The following is a 14850-nucleotide window of genomic DNA, read 5'->3' on the forward strand; positions in this document are numbered from 1 at the left end:
AAAGGGCAAAACGGTAAAAAGGATGGAAAACTCCACCCCCTCCCTCCCTCTCTCTCTCTCTCTCTCACTAGACTCCACACAAAGCACGTCCCCTTTCTCCTTTCTCTGTCTCTGTCTCTCTCGCTCTTCAACCATTATACCACCACCACCACCACCACCACCTTCTTCCTCTTTTCGAAGAAGGAGAGCACACTGCCACCCTCCTTGTCAAAATGACACCAGCTATAATGGGAAAGGTGGAGAGAGAGGGAGAGCGGGGAGGGAGGCGGGTGAATAAAAACAAAAAGGTGGTAGATGCATGAGCAACAACATCTCTCTCCTTCTCTCTCTCTCTCTGCCTCCGCCTCCCACCTCCACCTCTCGCTAGCCCCCTCTCTCTCTGTGCTACTTCAATCTCTGCCGCCGGCAACTCGCCCCCGGATTCCACGACCCGCGACCCCTTTCGATCGCCCTCCGTCCCTCCCCGGGTCCTCCCAGTCAAGTCGCCACCTTCGTCTTTTCTCTCCGGTACGTACGCATTGACTCGGTCTCCCTCCCTCTCTGTCTCTGTCTCTGTCTCGCTCTCCCTCTCCCTCGCTCGCTCGCCGTGATGGGTGTTTCTGGGGAAGGCTGGGAATCGGTCGGGTCGAGTCCAGCTGGCTGGTCGGTCGGTCGGTCTCGTTGGGTCCTTGATTTTTTGTTGGGTCGTCCGGGTTGGCTCGGATGGAGCTTTTGTATTTGGGACTGTATTTCCGTACACGCGGGGGGGGGGGGGGTTTCGGTTGACTAGTCCATGAAAGGTGGTAGGTTGGTGGGTTGACTTAACTTTTGTGGACGGAGGGAGAGAGAGAGAGAGAGAGAGGTGGTGGTCTCTGCGGATGCTTGCCGTCGTCTCTTCGTTTGCGATTTTCGGTTCACATGCTTGCGCGCGAGCATGTAAAGATTGTCCTGTTTTCTCTGTTTCTTGTTTTTTTGACGAATTCGGAAGTAGGAATTACATGTTTAGCTGGCGCCTGACTCTGTCACCTTATCCGCAATGCTTCGCGTGCCTGTCTTCTTCTACAGAGAATTCGGTGCTCACATGAGTTGATTGCATCGAATCGCGGATTGTTTTGGGTCTTGCGCGTTCTCTGTTCATCTCAATTGTGGGGGAGGCCTCGTTTGCTTGGTCTGGAACCTGGCATTGCATTATTGCTATTATTATCACCTGCCTCGAATGATATGCTTGCTAAAATTCTCATCTGAATATTGGGTCTTGCCACGGAAAATTACATTGGAAACTGCGGCTGGTTTTGTTTTTGGGACGGATTAGAGAGAGCGAGAGAGCGTAGAGAACTGTGATCTTCTCAGCTGCTTAATTTGGTGTAGCCGCAGTGACAACATTGGCATGGTATCGATAATCTTATATAGCTTTGGTTAGCTTAGCCCATTAAGATACTTGTAGCTGGTGGGAGCCGAAACTGGTATTGTAGTAATAGCTGGCCGCGTTGATGGGGTGTGATTGTCCTAATTCTCCTCAAAATGTAATTTTCGCTGCGAGTTTTTTTTTTCTTAATTGCATTGCTCGTGACTACTCTAGATAATGATGATGCTCTAGCACGATAAATTTGACTTATGAGACATAGCTCAGTACGTTCTCATCTTCAGATGCTTCCTTTTTCGATTGATTTAGGTCATTTGTGCTTGGAAGATAGCTTGAGTTGAGCCACATCACTCCAGGTTGCAACTCATTCAATCCTTACCGGCGATAAATTTCCGAACCAAGAACTTCTGCAGATCATCTGTCTCGATTGTCCTGTTCTAGTTAAACGTGTTTGGCAGAGGGCACATTCTGTGTGCTCATATTCTTTTGATGTGGCATACGGTGAAAACTCTTGGTTCTGGGATTTGTCGGTTGAGTACTTGTTCACGTGGCGCTTGACTTGTTTATCGTCAATGATGGTAATTGCTAGAAACCTGCAGAGTTGAAAATCTTTTCATTCTCTTTTAATTCTTTCTCACGGATTATCTTCCTCTATATGTTTTATGTAGCATGGTGATGCATATCCAGATTGAAGAACCAGACCATTGTGCACAGAGAGGAGACTCGGAACAACCATGGTGAGCTTAAGAAGGCGCAAGCTTTTAGGACTCTGCTCAGGTAAACTTTACTCGACCTCACTGTGTCTTTTACTGCAGTAGTCAACCATAGTGTAGGATATAAGACCTCGTTGTAAATTAGTTTCCATATTTGTAAACTACTTTACTATGACAATTCTGTAATCCCGTCCTCTGGGCTCCGCTTTTCTGTTGATATGGTTTTTTCTTGTTTCTTAACGCAGGTTGAAATATTACTTAGCTTCTTGGTTTTATGAAAGCGCTTATGTTCTATAATTTGATTTTATTGCACATGATTGATTTTCTCAGGGAAAAGTTCTTTCTTGGCTCCACTTCCCAAGTCATCCGATGGACATGCAAATGATACTCCTAACCAAAACACAAAACTTGTGACGGTGCATCCCTTACCTCTGGATGATGTCAAACCGCCAGAAGAAGTAAGAAGGCAGTCTCCATTTGTCCTTTCCTGAGATCATCTTCTCTTTGACAGCTATTATTGTGCTGGATTTCCGTTTCAAATTTGGCCATTACCAGGAAAGGAAACTCATTGGATACTTACTGTGACCTTATATTCTCCTATTTCAGTTTTCGACAATCATAGCTCTGGACTATTACCACTATCTCACGATTTATTGTACTAAACTAGTGAAGAAAAAGATTTAATTTATATAGAGAAAATGCGGTTCTAGGGTGGAGCTGTGTTTGGGACGTTGGTGAAGAGATGTATTTTTCATTAGAAGGATTGTCTCAATGTGTTACTGCATTATCAGTTCAGACATCGTATCAATTTAGTCTTTTCCTTGCATTGGTGGATGTTCTTGGTGTGAAGTTCAATCATATTGGAACTGGGAAGGGCTCAGGATGTCACTTCTCATGTGTTATAAAATCTGACCAGGACTTCCATATTAGCATAAGTATTTGGTTTCATGAATTTTCTCGATGAATTGTGGTCTCAGAGAAGGTTATATGTTGTGATTGGCCAAATGGACAGAGTACTTGCGCCTTGCGAGTCTGAGATGGCGGTGCGCTAAATCGGAACGTTGATTGCTATTGTAAACATCTTTTCAGTTTCATGCAAATCTGAAAGATGGATATGGGGTCTTGATTTGTAATTAATAACTCCATCTCTTTGTTTTGTAAAAAGGTTTGACTTACCCTGTTTGTCAGATAGAAGTCTGATGTCATCTGAATGTTTATATTCCCCAAGTTCCAAAAAAAAAGCCTTCACACATGACATCCAAGTTATATCTCTAATTGATTCACATGCAAAGCATGTGCATTTTACTAATGCTACTGTCAAATCAGTAGAATCCTTGTGATCTTTGGCGGATTTTATTTTCCCAGTAACCTGGTGCTCACACCTTCTTTATGTCATTGTCCAGAAAATACTCGCAAAATTAGGATCTGGCTCTTCCAATATTTCTGGTTCTAGCACAGCAAAAGAGCCACATAATCAAGACTTTCCAGGTTTGTTGCTCCGCCAGATTGTTCCCATTTCTTGCATTTGAATTGTCAGTACCCTACATTATTCAGATGGTCTGCTGGTTTTCAGTATACAGCTATTTTCGCTTTGTCCCCCTTATAGAAATGGATCGATTCTCAGATTTTGTTTCTAGCTACTTGACCTCAATAGGTTTGTGCTTTGATGAAGATTATTGTGCTGTACTATTGTGAGGGAATCTTTTTGATTCCTCAAATGATACTGCGCATACATTTCGACGATTTACCTCGTGTATTATGATATTCTGTATAAGTACATATTATATGATGAAAGCTTTTATCAAATGGGTTTACCTAAATAGGAACTTTCATGCACTGAGTAGCTGTCCAAGGTTCTGATTTGGATCCATTGATTCTGGTTTGATGGTTGTAGCTGCTACAGTGACCTTAACCCGCTTCTGCTAAAATGAGGATCCAGATGTTCACTTGAGGAAATTCTGCCTGTTAAAATAAACAGGACTCCTTAGAGAGATGGCAATAGAGATATTCTTTATATGTTCGAACACCATTACTGTCAATAGCTGACAGAGGTCTCACGATACGAGCCGAAAGTTTTTAAAATTCTATGCTTATTTGTATCGTATCTACATGTATTATTACACGCCCAGCAAATCACGCTAGGAAAAAGTGACAGTAATTAGAAGACAGAAATCACTGTGAGTTGAGTCCAAGATTCAACACTTCTGCATGGTTTACAGATAATACCATCCTGTAACCAGATTTGTTACCCGTGTCTTTGTTTAGTCTAAAAAATGGTGATAAGAAAAAAGGAAGCAGCATGTTGCACTCTCTCTTTGGTGTGACAGTGGTGTGGCTGAATTATTGTGACTAAATGATTGGAAGAGCGAAAAATAATGCGAACGAGTAATTCTTTTCTACTAGGTTTTACTGTTTTCACTTCGTTTTAGCAAAGTGTTTGCTTTCCTTTTACTTTTTGCTTCCTGTTTGTATTTTCTGCAACTCCTAAAAGTGATTCCAAACATTGAGCTGGCTTGCCATTTATATAAAGTATGTAGAAGAGTCTTATTAACCTAATTAATCTCATCAACTGAGCCTTTTCAGAAGCGCTTGTGTTATTTCCCTATACACTGTGTCCTTACCGGTGCCCTGTTTAATGTCCAGTGAAATGTTCTCTGGTGACCACATAACTATTTTTGGTAGCTAAAGTAACTCATTGCCTATGAAAGCTAAGTGGTAGTAATGGTAAATGGGGTCTCTTGGAGTACATGTCTCTGAATCGTAAGGTGTATGTTCGTACAGAAAGCTGTCACTCTGTCTATAACACTTCATGAACCTAGCCTGATCCCGTGGACATGCTACGAATTCATATTATAAAGACTCTTTTGTCCCCATTCATTTCTCTTTTTAAGGAATAGATCTCCTGGTAAGAGTAACTCCTTGATTGAAGATTGGTTGTTAGTTGAAATGCAGCAATTTGAATCGTGTATGCCTTTTTATTATTACGTGAAATATCAGCATGCAAATAGTGCATGCATAGTTGGCAGAGGTTTCTGTTGGAGCTTTCTGGTTCATGAACCTACTTCTGAAGTCTGAAGCATGGGCATGGGTTGCTCATTTTCAGGACAAGCGATCAAAAGGAGAAAGCGGCACAGGAGAAAACATCATCACAACCAAGAACCTTGTGTCATGAGAGGTGTGTACTTTAAGAATATGAAATGGCAGGCTGCAATAAAAGTTGATAAGAAACAGATTCACTTGGGCACTGTTGGTTCCCAAGTAGAGGCAGCTCGTCTTTATGACAGGTATGAATGGATATTGTCGTCAAAAGTACTCATCTCTACCCATTGACCATGCTGCATCATGTGTTTTCATGATATTCGTCCGTTTATTCTTTTCGGCATAGTTTATTTAGCATTGAAAAACTATGAGTAGAGTAGGCATCTCTCTCTAAGCTGACTGGATTTCCAATGATAGACATCTCCTTTAGCAAATAAGATGAGGAATATCGCTGAGAGAAATATATTTCACTATATCTTGAGTACAGCAGAGGAATTCTCTGTCACTGGAAAATTTTGTGGGCATTGGACACTTGTTTTGGTTGTTAGGAATAAGCTTAATAATCACAATAGTGTTACACTTCTGTAAGTATGCTTGGCGTTGCTAGAGTTCCATTATAGTTGATGTTTTTGTGTGGCTACGCTCTTTGTCCCGCTTTCTGATTATTTGTCGTTAAAGAGGAACCGAAACTCACTGTTCTAAGCTTGATTTTGACTTACCGAACTTGTGTTAGCCATGATTGTTTTTATTTTTATTTTTCAAAGAAGAATGCAAGAAAGTAATTATAAAGTCTTAACCTTGCTAAGCTACATGCTGCAGGGCTGCTTTCATGTGTGGCAGAGAACCAAACTTCGAGCTGTCAGAGGAGGAGAAACACGAGCTCACGAAACTGAACTGGGACGAGTTCCTGGCAATGACACGCCACGCAATTACCAATAAGAGTAATATGTTTTCTGTGCATCTCATCTGAAGATACATTGCCACTCTATTCCGCCGAATTCTTTGCTCTTACATCTCTGAGGTTTTTTCAGAACACAAGAGAAGGGTCGGGGCAGGGTCGGAGAAAAAATCCGAGCCCGAACCCGAGAATGGCGACTGGGATGGCGAAGAAGCCAATAGCTTGTCGGGTTCGGAAGAGGTGGAGCCAGACACTTCAGTCTCTTGAAAGTTTGATCCGAAACGAGGCTGAACGATCAATTTTAATGGTCGGGCTCGAGCCGGTCGGCATTAGCCTCTCTCTCTTTTTTTTTTTCCCCTTTTTTTGATCATTAAAGGTCCCTATTAGGGCATTAAATATCTTAGATTATATTTACTCCTAGCAAGCAAATTCTTGTAGCTTGAAGAGAAATAAGCTGTAATGTCAGACATGTCGCCGCTGCCGATCAATTTATAAATATATATAATTGTAGCGAGAACTCGAAAAATCATAATCTCGCCTTTCCTGAAGAAAAAGTTTAGTATTTTGCAGTTTAATTTCTTTCTCGTAGTTAAGAGTTCCCGTGAAATTTTTGTGCATCCAGGGCAAGGAGGTTTTGATTGATATAAGCTATACATTGGCTCTCGGCAATGGCTGATGGATGAGTTTGCCTGGGGATCTGGGGACACAACAATGTCAAATGACACTGTCAATTCTCCTGTGTGAGATAGTTTGCTTGCAGCTCTCAAGTAGTTTCAGCTTTTAGATGAAATCTAAAGTATGTTAGAAGTTTACTAGAAGTTCCTCAAGAAGGGGAACCTTATTACTGCCGATTCGACATGCACAAGATCTCCCAACCCTGTCCACTTATTCGGAAAATACGAGAAATAAGCAATTACCAACTTATCAGTACGGCGGGATCTTTAAGATACGAGCATCGATCACTCCTCTTTATCCTTATATCCTTATACTTATTAGAGAAGAAAATTAGACAAAATTGTGCTTAAAGATTACCAACCAATTGTGTGGAGCGTGTGGGAATGGAAATTGTTATCGAGTCGATCGGTTGAGTTTTTTTTTTTTTTTTTTTTTGGGGGCCCGGTTAAGGAGTGTTCTAAAATACATTAGCTAATCCTAAAACTAAGGCAACGATAAACGAGGCATAGTACGGCCGGGACATCACTACGCAACGCGAGGCCCTTTTTGTGCCAGTCGGTTGCTTTCCCTCCCTCCGGAGCAGCGAAAGAGCTTGGCATCATCGGACGAAAAATGGCTTCGAATCGCGATCCGAAACCCTCCCAATCAGAGCCTCCATCTCCATCACCGTCGCCGTCGCCGCCGCCGTCGCCGTCTTCTTCTGACGATTGGAAGGGTCGTGTCTTCCTCCCCGCTCTCCTCGCAGGTCCGTCGCCGTCGCCGTCTCCTCCTGGAGTCGGCATTTCCCTTTTTTCTTCTCCCTCTCTCTGCCGTTGCTTGATTTGATGGTCTCGGCGGTCGCTGGATTGCCGATTGATTTGGCGTTGGGATGGTTTGGTTTGGTTTGGGGTGGCAGGAATTGCTGGCGGCGGGTACGGGCTGGTGTCGAAGCACCGGAGAGTTCACGGCGTCGCGAATATCTCCGCGACCTATGCTGCCAATTTCGCCATTGTCATGGGTTGCTATTGCGGTGAGTTCCTCTATCGCATTTCGCTATCCGAGTCGGCTTACATACGGAGTCGGAGCTTTAGTTTTGTCGGAAACTGCTCGAGGCGATGGTGTTCCTAGATATTGTTAGTCTTAAGTTGAATGGCGTCGAGCGTTCTCGATCGGGGGCGTCGACTATGAGGAAGAAACTGGTGACTGCTTATGCCGCTTTAAGCTTCTGATTCTCCAACAAGTAGCTGATGATTGCATATACTAGAGAAAGGCTGTGTTGCTAGGGTTCATTCGCCTCTTTTCATCTACTTTCAATTCTTCATTGTCACTTGCATGACTCTAGGATGGGATGAGAGGACAAACAATGCAGGAATCAGAGGAGTGGTTACCATAGTAGAGGTTTCAAAGTGAGCGAGCGAGCGAGCTTCTAGGATTCTCAAACTCTTTCAGAATTGTCCAGCCTAATATGAGAAGTCGGGCTTCTGTACTCACGGGAGTGGAATCACAGATTTGCATTCATTATTCACGGTCCTCGTCAGATTATTCAGTCATGCTGCTAGGTGCTATGCTTCTGCAATAAGCGGTGCAGCTAGTTAGGATGTATAGTCATGCCTGGGACAGTGGTAGCTAGTTTTCCTTTCGTTTCGTCCGTGAATCATACATTGTTATTTCCATATGATCCTCTAATTTATATGTAATTGTGGCAGAACCGTCATTTGCATATGCAATTATATAGTTGATCATTTTCAGAAAGTTGGGGGTCAGTTCTCTGTATCTCAATTACCGCACCATTTGACATGCACAACTGCAACCCGAGTTGGATAGTTTTGCTGGAAAGGAAAAGATCAAGGAGTGTATGTGTACATCAATAAAGGACAGAATACTTAATTTTTTAACGAGCTCAATGTGTTTGAACCAAAGTTGATTTCCCATGATCAAAACTCTCATACTAACTTTTGCAAGGGAAGTATTTAACCAACAACAGTCTGTGTGCAGCACAATCTAGATAATGCTATGGAGTCATGACGTATTTTAATGGCAAAATCTTCCAACTATATGCATTCCATATGGGCAGGGACCCGCGAGTTTGTAAGAGTGACTCGTAAATCAGAACCGGATGATCTGTTCAACTCTGCCCTTGGTGGCTTTGCTAGCGGTGCTATCCTTGGGCGGCTCCAAGGTCAGATTTCTCTCTCTCTCTCTCTCTCTCTCTCATGAATGGGTGAGCACAATGGAGTTGGACTAAGCTTACAATTGTGGATGATTACTATCGTTCATCATATGGGTCTTCATTTTCAGGATCATCGCGACATAAAATTTCAGCTTCTAAGTTCAGGTTGATCTCAAATAGATGGGTTTAGGATTATTAGTATATTGTCTCATGACGCCAATGTTGTGGTGACTTTGTATTTTTCACCTCAGCTCCTTATTTGCTTGTCTTTTGAATACTGCATCCCTCTTTCTTGTGGGCTTTAGTAAGGTTATGCAAGGATATTTGGGTTTATCTTCTGTATAAAACAGCTTTGCTGAGAACTTCTAACGCTACAAGCTCTGTAGACTCTTAGAACTTTTTCAGTGAAACTGCCCAATCATCCTAGTATTTTTTTTAAAAAGTGTCAATGTGCAGACATTGCATCTACTGGCTGGTTTGTTCAAAAAGCCACGTCTGTTATATCATTCTTAACAATACGTGGTAATTTGGTTATCTTGCCTTTGAAAAAGGATCTGTATGTGTTTGCTTTGCAATTCCAGGTGGGCAAGTCGGAGCCATCAAGTACTCAGCTTTGTTTGCCATTGCGGGGACAGCTATGGACTTTGCTATTTTGAAATTGAGACCAATCTTGAAGGACATTGACTCGTTGAAACTGCCGGAGTGGTCCCCCATCCAAATACTTGATGAGGAACAGCTTGCCGCAAAGAAAGCTAGGGAACAGCAGCTCTATTCCCAAACAACGCTTGGTAAACTGAACAAAGAAGATTCTTGAGGAAATTGAGGGTTAGTGATAGCGTATAGGTAAAAGATAGAGTGGCTGGAGGGGAGTCTCTTTACCATGTTACCCAAATTTTAACTCAGTGGGGATCTTTGTTGTACCTGCTTTGCGAATGGTTATACTTTGGCTCACATAAAGGCAATCTCCCATCTGATGTTTTGGCAAAAGACCACTTTCTTGGAAAGCGGTTGATATTTGGATGAGCTTATCTGATTTGACTGGGTTCTATTTACAGTCGGCAGCAGCTCCTGAATCTGGTGTGTTGGTACTTGCAACACTATAGAAAGCTAGGTCCAAAGTGTAGCTCAAGTTAAACTTCAAAGGGGAGACTGATTTATGTGATGAAGTGATTCAAGGCGGGATGATCATGAATCCTCCACATGGCTTGTGCTGAAGTTTTTCACATTTTAGCTTGTGGAAACAACGATTTTCTTATTGGGTAACCGGAAAACTCTAGCAGTTCAATTGTTGAGCCCCGTTGCTGGTTTGAGCTTTGGATAATCCTAGCGACTCTTTATCCTCTCTGTTTTTGGGTTGGGGGGTCTGCCTCCTCCGGCAACTCTCGACTTTAGTCCCCATTGAATGATTTGAGTCACCAACTTTTAGGTATATTCATTTCAGAAGACCTAAGAGAAATCGATACTCTCATTTCGTAACGACCAATATCCCACCTCACGCTTAATTAAATTACTCCTTAAAAAAGGGGCTTGCCATTGCAATGTCGTAGGCAAAAGAATAGACAGTATCTAATTCCGAAGAAATAACATCATTTACAGGAAAAAGCTAACAAAAGGGAAGGCTAAAAGTAATCCTAACATGTTAACAACTTCATTGTGACGAGCTCAACACTGTCCATAAGTACTAAGATCACAGGTAAAAAGTACACCACATCAGATTAACACAAGAAAATCTAGAAGGTGCCACAGCGCAAGTACCAGCCCTCATTATCATGTCACGAGAGCAGAGAGACCAATGACACAAACTCTAACGTCACCCGGCCCTTCGACCTCGTGTTGATGACGAAGTGCTCCGGGTATTTTCTCAGCAACATAAGCAAACCATACCAAGGTTTTCCCTTGGCTTCCGGGCCAGGCCAGTCCTCAGACGTGAGGTACCTCCTGACTCGACTGTGGTGCCAAACACTGCTATACTGCTCCACCAGCTAGAGGAACAAATTCCATGAGTTAGCATAACCATAGGTCAAAAAAGTTTTTAGCAGTACATCACACAAAGTAACAAAATTCACTAAATCCAAGAAAGTCGGAAGACAAAATTCCGGAAACTATATTAAACAGTATTAATGGTATAATCATACGAGAGTATCAATAAGGGAAAACAATTCGTGAACGGTAAAGGGATTCCATGCAAGTAGCAAGAGAAAGAAGACAAATATTACAAATGACCATGACGATCAAATAAAGCATGCTTGGTACTCTGCATATCGTTTCAACCCATATTATCATGACAATCTTTTGCTAAGTCAAATGCACACAAAGAAAACACATTAGTTGCCAGGTAGCCGTGGGCATAAAGGGGAACTTACTCATGAGAAGTGAAAAATCTCATATTTCAATAAATTTTTTTGGAATCTGAAGACAGGAATTTGTCTGATCCTCCGAATGGATCAATGATGATATATCATCATCATACATCATAATTTTCTGATAGCGAAATTCAACAGCCCACTTAAGTGGAAAATGATTGTTTGAGCTGTAGACTTCATATCAAGTACTTGTTTTGGTACAGGATCAATAAACCCATTCAGAAGTTTCTTTCGGCCAAAATCAGAAACCTGGAGTCTGGAAAATAGACTTTCCAGATACAGCAACCAGTTTGTTTCGGAGACCTTAAGGCAGTTTCTGAATATTGTGAACAGGCAACTAAACCAGGCTAGCCCAATCTATCTAAAGAAAATAGAAAACAATTTGCTCTTCAAATACTCACCTCAGTATGAAGTTTCTCCATGGCCATCCATTCCCCAGGACCACAAAGATCAGACAATACTGTAGCTACAGATGATACCACATCCTTCTCTTCCAACTGCATTAGCTGCTGGTTATCAGCATCTCTGTCAATTCTCGATCTGTTGTCTCCCTTCTTCTCAGCAGGAACTAGAAATAGTGTCATGCCAAACGAAAAAATCATCACTTCCATGTGCAAGATATCGATCTCAATTGAATCTCCAACTAGGAAAAACAACAATGGTCCAGCATCTATAACAAAAAGACCAATCCACACTTTCATGACACAATTTAAAACCAATTTCAAATCTCCACAGTAGCTCATAACAGAAACCACAAAATATAAATTGGAATTACATAGAAACCAAAAGATACTATCAGCTTGAATGTATCAAGAAATGGACATTTTGAAATCTTGATTGCAATGCATTATGATTGTTGAAGCCTCAGATCACTTGGTAGAGGGGTGCGGGGGTCGAGGTTGCTCGGACTATGTAGGAGAATCTGGATAAAAATCAAAATGAAAGAGGTGATTGGATCTTGAATGCTGCTAATGAAGAGACAGCTCGATCAAAGATTTTGACCAACGGGTAAGAGAAGATGGAGAATAAAGTCACTGGAGGAGGAATAGACAGAGATTAGGAATTATTTAACTAAGAATAATAGCTTGCAAGCAGCAGCAGGATTAAAGAACCTAAGAAGTTTCCTTTCAGGTACCACTTACAATCCTCTCTACAAATAATAATAGGCTACTTGGGACAAACCATACAGGCCATGTAAGGATTTTGATGAATGCGTACAAGGACGATGGTGAACAAAAATACTATTAGGGGATCGACAACATTTAAAGAACTACAGCTTTGACTTTAAAATAGGAATAAGCAGAGACCAGGAATTGATGGTTCATTGTGCTATAAGCTTGCAAGCCACAGTAGGATCTTAGAATTCTCATTTGAGGTACCAATTACAATTACATGTAAAAGTATAATGCTCTGCTAACCAAGGTCGATTGACTACTTCATATTCCCAAGTTTTACTGAGCTTCCTCGTCCTCAATGTGTGTGTGTGTGTGTGAGAACCAATAGGATATTCCAAACAAAATATACAGGCCATCCAACATAACACCTGAAAAGAACTGCAAATTGAGAGCATAGAGACTTGACATTGTACGCAAAATCACTGGACAAAAAACAGGAAGAGGACAAACTACGAGTCAATCTCAGAAACAAGGACTACAGCCACTACCATACTGAATACACACTGTAGATTGTTTATAGTTTTGGTGTTCCGTAAATGACAGTAATGAGCAGTAGCTCTGAAAAAAAGACGTTTTCTGCAAAAAGCACACACTTATAACCATGCCTAGGTGGAGAGGTAGCAAGTGCGTGCATAATGTAGGGTATTGCAAGTAGGCAGAGAATCACCTTTTAAAATAGAAGGTTTTGTGGCAAACAGCCCTGAGCTAATTAGAAATTTATGTTCCGTCTCTAAATATCAAGCAAACATCAAGCAAAGACAGGCAAAGAGCCATCTTTTCTAATGACTGAATTATGAGAGACATTATTAGCTACATCTGTGCAGACTGCAGTTTGTTACCCACAACTCATATATCATGCCAAGGCATCGTCCTCAAAATTCAGGATAGCAGTTTTTGCTACAAAGATAATGAACAGTGAGCTCGGTTTATCTTATAGAATGGGCCAATGTGGAGAACTAAATGCATCAGCAAACCAGGCATGACACACATAACAGATGCTATCAAACTTCTCAACAGATTCTCAAAGTTCCCATTCCAGTGAGAAGCGAACAGAGATTGGAATAACAGAGATATTAGAATACAAAGAATTCCATTTTTTGCATATGGAAATAGCACGGGAACAACAAATCCTAACACTGATCCAACCACCAAGGCAGTAGAATGGAAATACATCAATCTCAGAAAAACCAACAAAGCAACAAACTTTAAGAGAAGACACCACCCTATTCTCCCCCATCTACCCCGAATCCGATTTCACAGACTTCCAATTTGTCATCCCCTTTTCCTAACAAAGTCTAGTCAAGAGTAATCAAGAAACAGGACATCACAGAGAGAGAGAGAGAGAGAGAGAGAGAGAGAGAGAGAGAGAGAGCAGAACTCACCCAGTGCCTGCTTCCCACCAGACCCACCACCAGCATAGCCACCATAAGCCCCCTCATACCCATCCCTCCTCACCCTCTTCCCACCACCACCACTTCCACCGCCACCGCCACCTTCCTCCTCCTCTTCCCCATAATCCTCCTCCTCATAAACCTCCCTCCCCCTCCCCTTCCTCCCCGCAACCACCGGCTGCGGCGGGTACCCATACGCCCCCGCCGGGGCAGCCACGTGGTGCCGGGGCCCGATCGGCCCGCCCAAAATGCTCCTCACGGGCAACAAGAAATAGAACTCCTTGTCGCCAATCTGGAGCAAGTCCTGGGAATCGAGCTTGACCGGGGGGTTCCCGGGGAGGTGGAGGACGCCCTCGACGAGGCATCCGTTCTTGCCGAGGACCTCGAGGGCAAAGCGGCGGCGGGAGAAGTCGTAGAAGATGCGGGCGTGGTGGCGGGAGATGTTCATGCCGCCGCCGAGGCTGGAGAGATCGACGTCGACCGTAGATTTCTTGGAGTTGCGGCCGAGGACGATGGAGTAGGTCTGCATGTAGTACTCGAAGTCCTCCCCCTGCAGCTTCGCGAACCCCGCCTCCACGTCGCCGCCCGTCGCGCTCATGGCTCGATCTCCGACGCTGCTGAACCCGGCGATCGATCGCTACCTGCTCTCCTCCTCCTTTTGAGTCGCGCACACGGAGAGAGATACAAAAGAGAGGAAGACGAAGAAGAAGAAGAAGAATGGTGAGGGCAATGTAGGCATTTCCATAAGAGAGTGCGAGCCGAACCGGTCGAAACCAACGGGACCGGTACTTCCGAGTTAGTGGCAGTTCGACCGGGGAAATTGGTTCGGTTTTACGTTAAGGTTCTCTTGATGGACTACGTTTGGGGGATACCTTGTAAAACAACTTTGGGATTTCAAAATCCTTATGAGCCAAATATTTTGTGCTGGGTATAATTTTTGTACTTTGGACCCAAAGCTATTTGAGGATCCAAGGCTAAAGGGAAATACCCACTGCTTTAGCTTTGAACAACTTGAGGGGTTTAATAAATTTTTTTGTCTTCCAATCTTGTCCTCAGTAAACGATTAGAATTCCGATTTTACATCTCAATCAATAGATAAATAGTA

General features: G+C 42.7%; 3 protein-coding genes across 5 annotated transcripts; 2 read left to right on the forward strand and 1 right to left on the reverse strand.

The window, feature by feature from the left end:
- Window positions 1–353: 353 nt before the first annotated feature.
- LOC115690534 (ethylene-responsive transcription factor-like protein At4g13040) lies at window positions 354–6567 on the forward strand. 3 transcript variants are annotated; one of them, XM_030616895.2, is made up of 8 exons: window positions 354–507; window positions 1652–1920; window positions 2011–2119; window positions 2386–2513; window positions 3459–3543; window positions 5159–5339; window positions 5914–6035; window positions 6126–6567. In XM_030616895.2, the coding sequence occupies exons 3-8, from the start codon at window positions 2077–2079 to the stop codon at window positions 6257–6259; spliced, it is 693 nt and encodes a 230-aa protein (XP_030472755.2). In that variant the 5' UTR covers window positions 354–507; window positions 1652–1920; window positions 2011–2076; the 3' UTR covers window positions 6260–6567. The 3 variants fall into 3 exon arrangements, with proteins under 3 accessions (XP_030472755.2, XP_030472759.2, XP_056170888.1); XM_056314913.1 differs by lacking the exon at window positions 354–507 and adding an exon at window positions 799–915; XM_030616899.2 differs by lacking the exon at window positions 1652–1920.
- Window positions 6568–7230: 663 nt separating this feature from the next.
- On the forward strand, window positions 7231–9803 carry LOC115690568 (uncharacterized). Its single transcript, XM_030616963.2, has 4 exons — window positions 7231–7412; window positions 7563–7676; window positions 8721–8825; window positions 9398–9803. Exons 1-4 carry the CDS (start codon window positions 7280–7282, stop codon window positions 9628–9630), a joined length of 585 nt encoding a protein of 194 aa, XP_030472823.2. The 5' UTR covers window positions 7231–7279; the 3' UTR covers window positions 9631–9803.
- Window positions 9804–10357: 554 nt separating this feature from the next.
- LOC115690566 (FHA domain-containing protein FHA2) lies at window positions 10358–14439 on the reverse strand. The gene is made up of 3 exons (XM_030616955.2): window positions 13737–14439; window positions 11581–11747; window positions 10358–10798 (listed from the first exon to the last, which is right to left on the reverse strand). The coding sequence occupies exons 1-3, from the start codon at window positions 14341–14343 to the stop codon at window positions 10589–10591; spliced, it is 984 nt and encodes a 327-aa protein (XP_030472815.2). The 5' UTR covers window positions 14344–14439; the 3' UTR covers window positions 10358–10588.
- Window positions 14440–14850: the final 411 nt, after the last annotated feature.

Source organism: Syzygium oleosum, unplaced genomic scaffold (assembly GCF_021117445.2).
Source record: "Syzygium oleosum isolate NSW1041296 unplaced genomic scaffold, Sole_v2.1 Sole_v2.09, whole genome shotgun sequence".
NCBI classification, from domain to species: Eukaryota; Viridiplantae; Streptophyta; class Magnoliopsida; order Myrtales; family Myrtaceae; genus Syzygium; species Syzygium oleosum.

Coding starts and splice junctions, on each gene's coding strand:
- LOC115690534 (XM_030616895.2), top strand. CDS start 2,077: ATGGTGAGCTTAAGAAGGCGCAAGCTTTTAGGACTCTGCTCAG. Junction 3,544..5,158: donor ACATAATCAAGACTTTCCAG/GTTTGTTGCTCC, acceptor GCTCATTTTCAG/GACAAGCGATCAAAAGGAGA. Junction 6,036..6,125: donor CCACGCAATTACCAATAAGA/GTAATATGTTTT, acceptor AGGTTTTTTCAG/AACACAAGAGAAGGGTCGGG.
- LOC115690568 (XM_030616963.2), top strand. CDS start 7,280: ATGGCTTCGAATCGCGATCCGAAACCCTCCCAATCAGAGCCTCCATCT. Junction 7,413..7,562: donor CCTCCCCGCTCTCCTCGCAG/GTCCGTCGCCGT, acceptor TTGGGGTGGCAG/GAATTGCTGGCGGCGGGTAC. Junction 8,826..9,397: donor TATCCTTGGGCGGCTCCAAG/GTCAGATTTCTC, acceptor TTGCAATTCCAG/GTGGGCAAGTCGGAGCCATC.
- LOC115690566 (XM_030616955.2), bottom strand. CDS start 14,343: ATGAGCGCGACGGGCGGCGACGTGGAGGCGGGGTTCGCGAAGCTGCAG. Junction 11,748..13,736: donor TGGTGGGAAGCAGGCACTGG/GTGAGTTCTGCT, acceptor CACTATTTCTAG/TTCCTGCTGAGAAGAAGGGA. Junction 10,799..11,580: donor TGGAGAAACTTCATACTGAG/GTGAGTATTTGA, acceptor TTGTTCCTCTAG/CTGGTGGAGCAGTATAGCAG.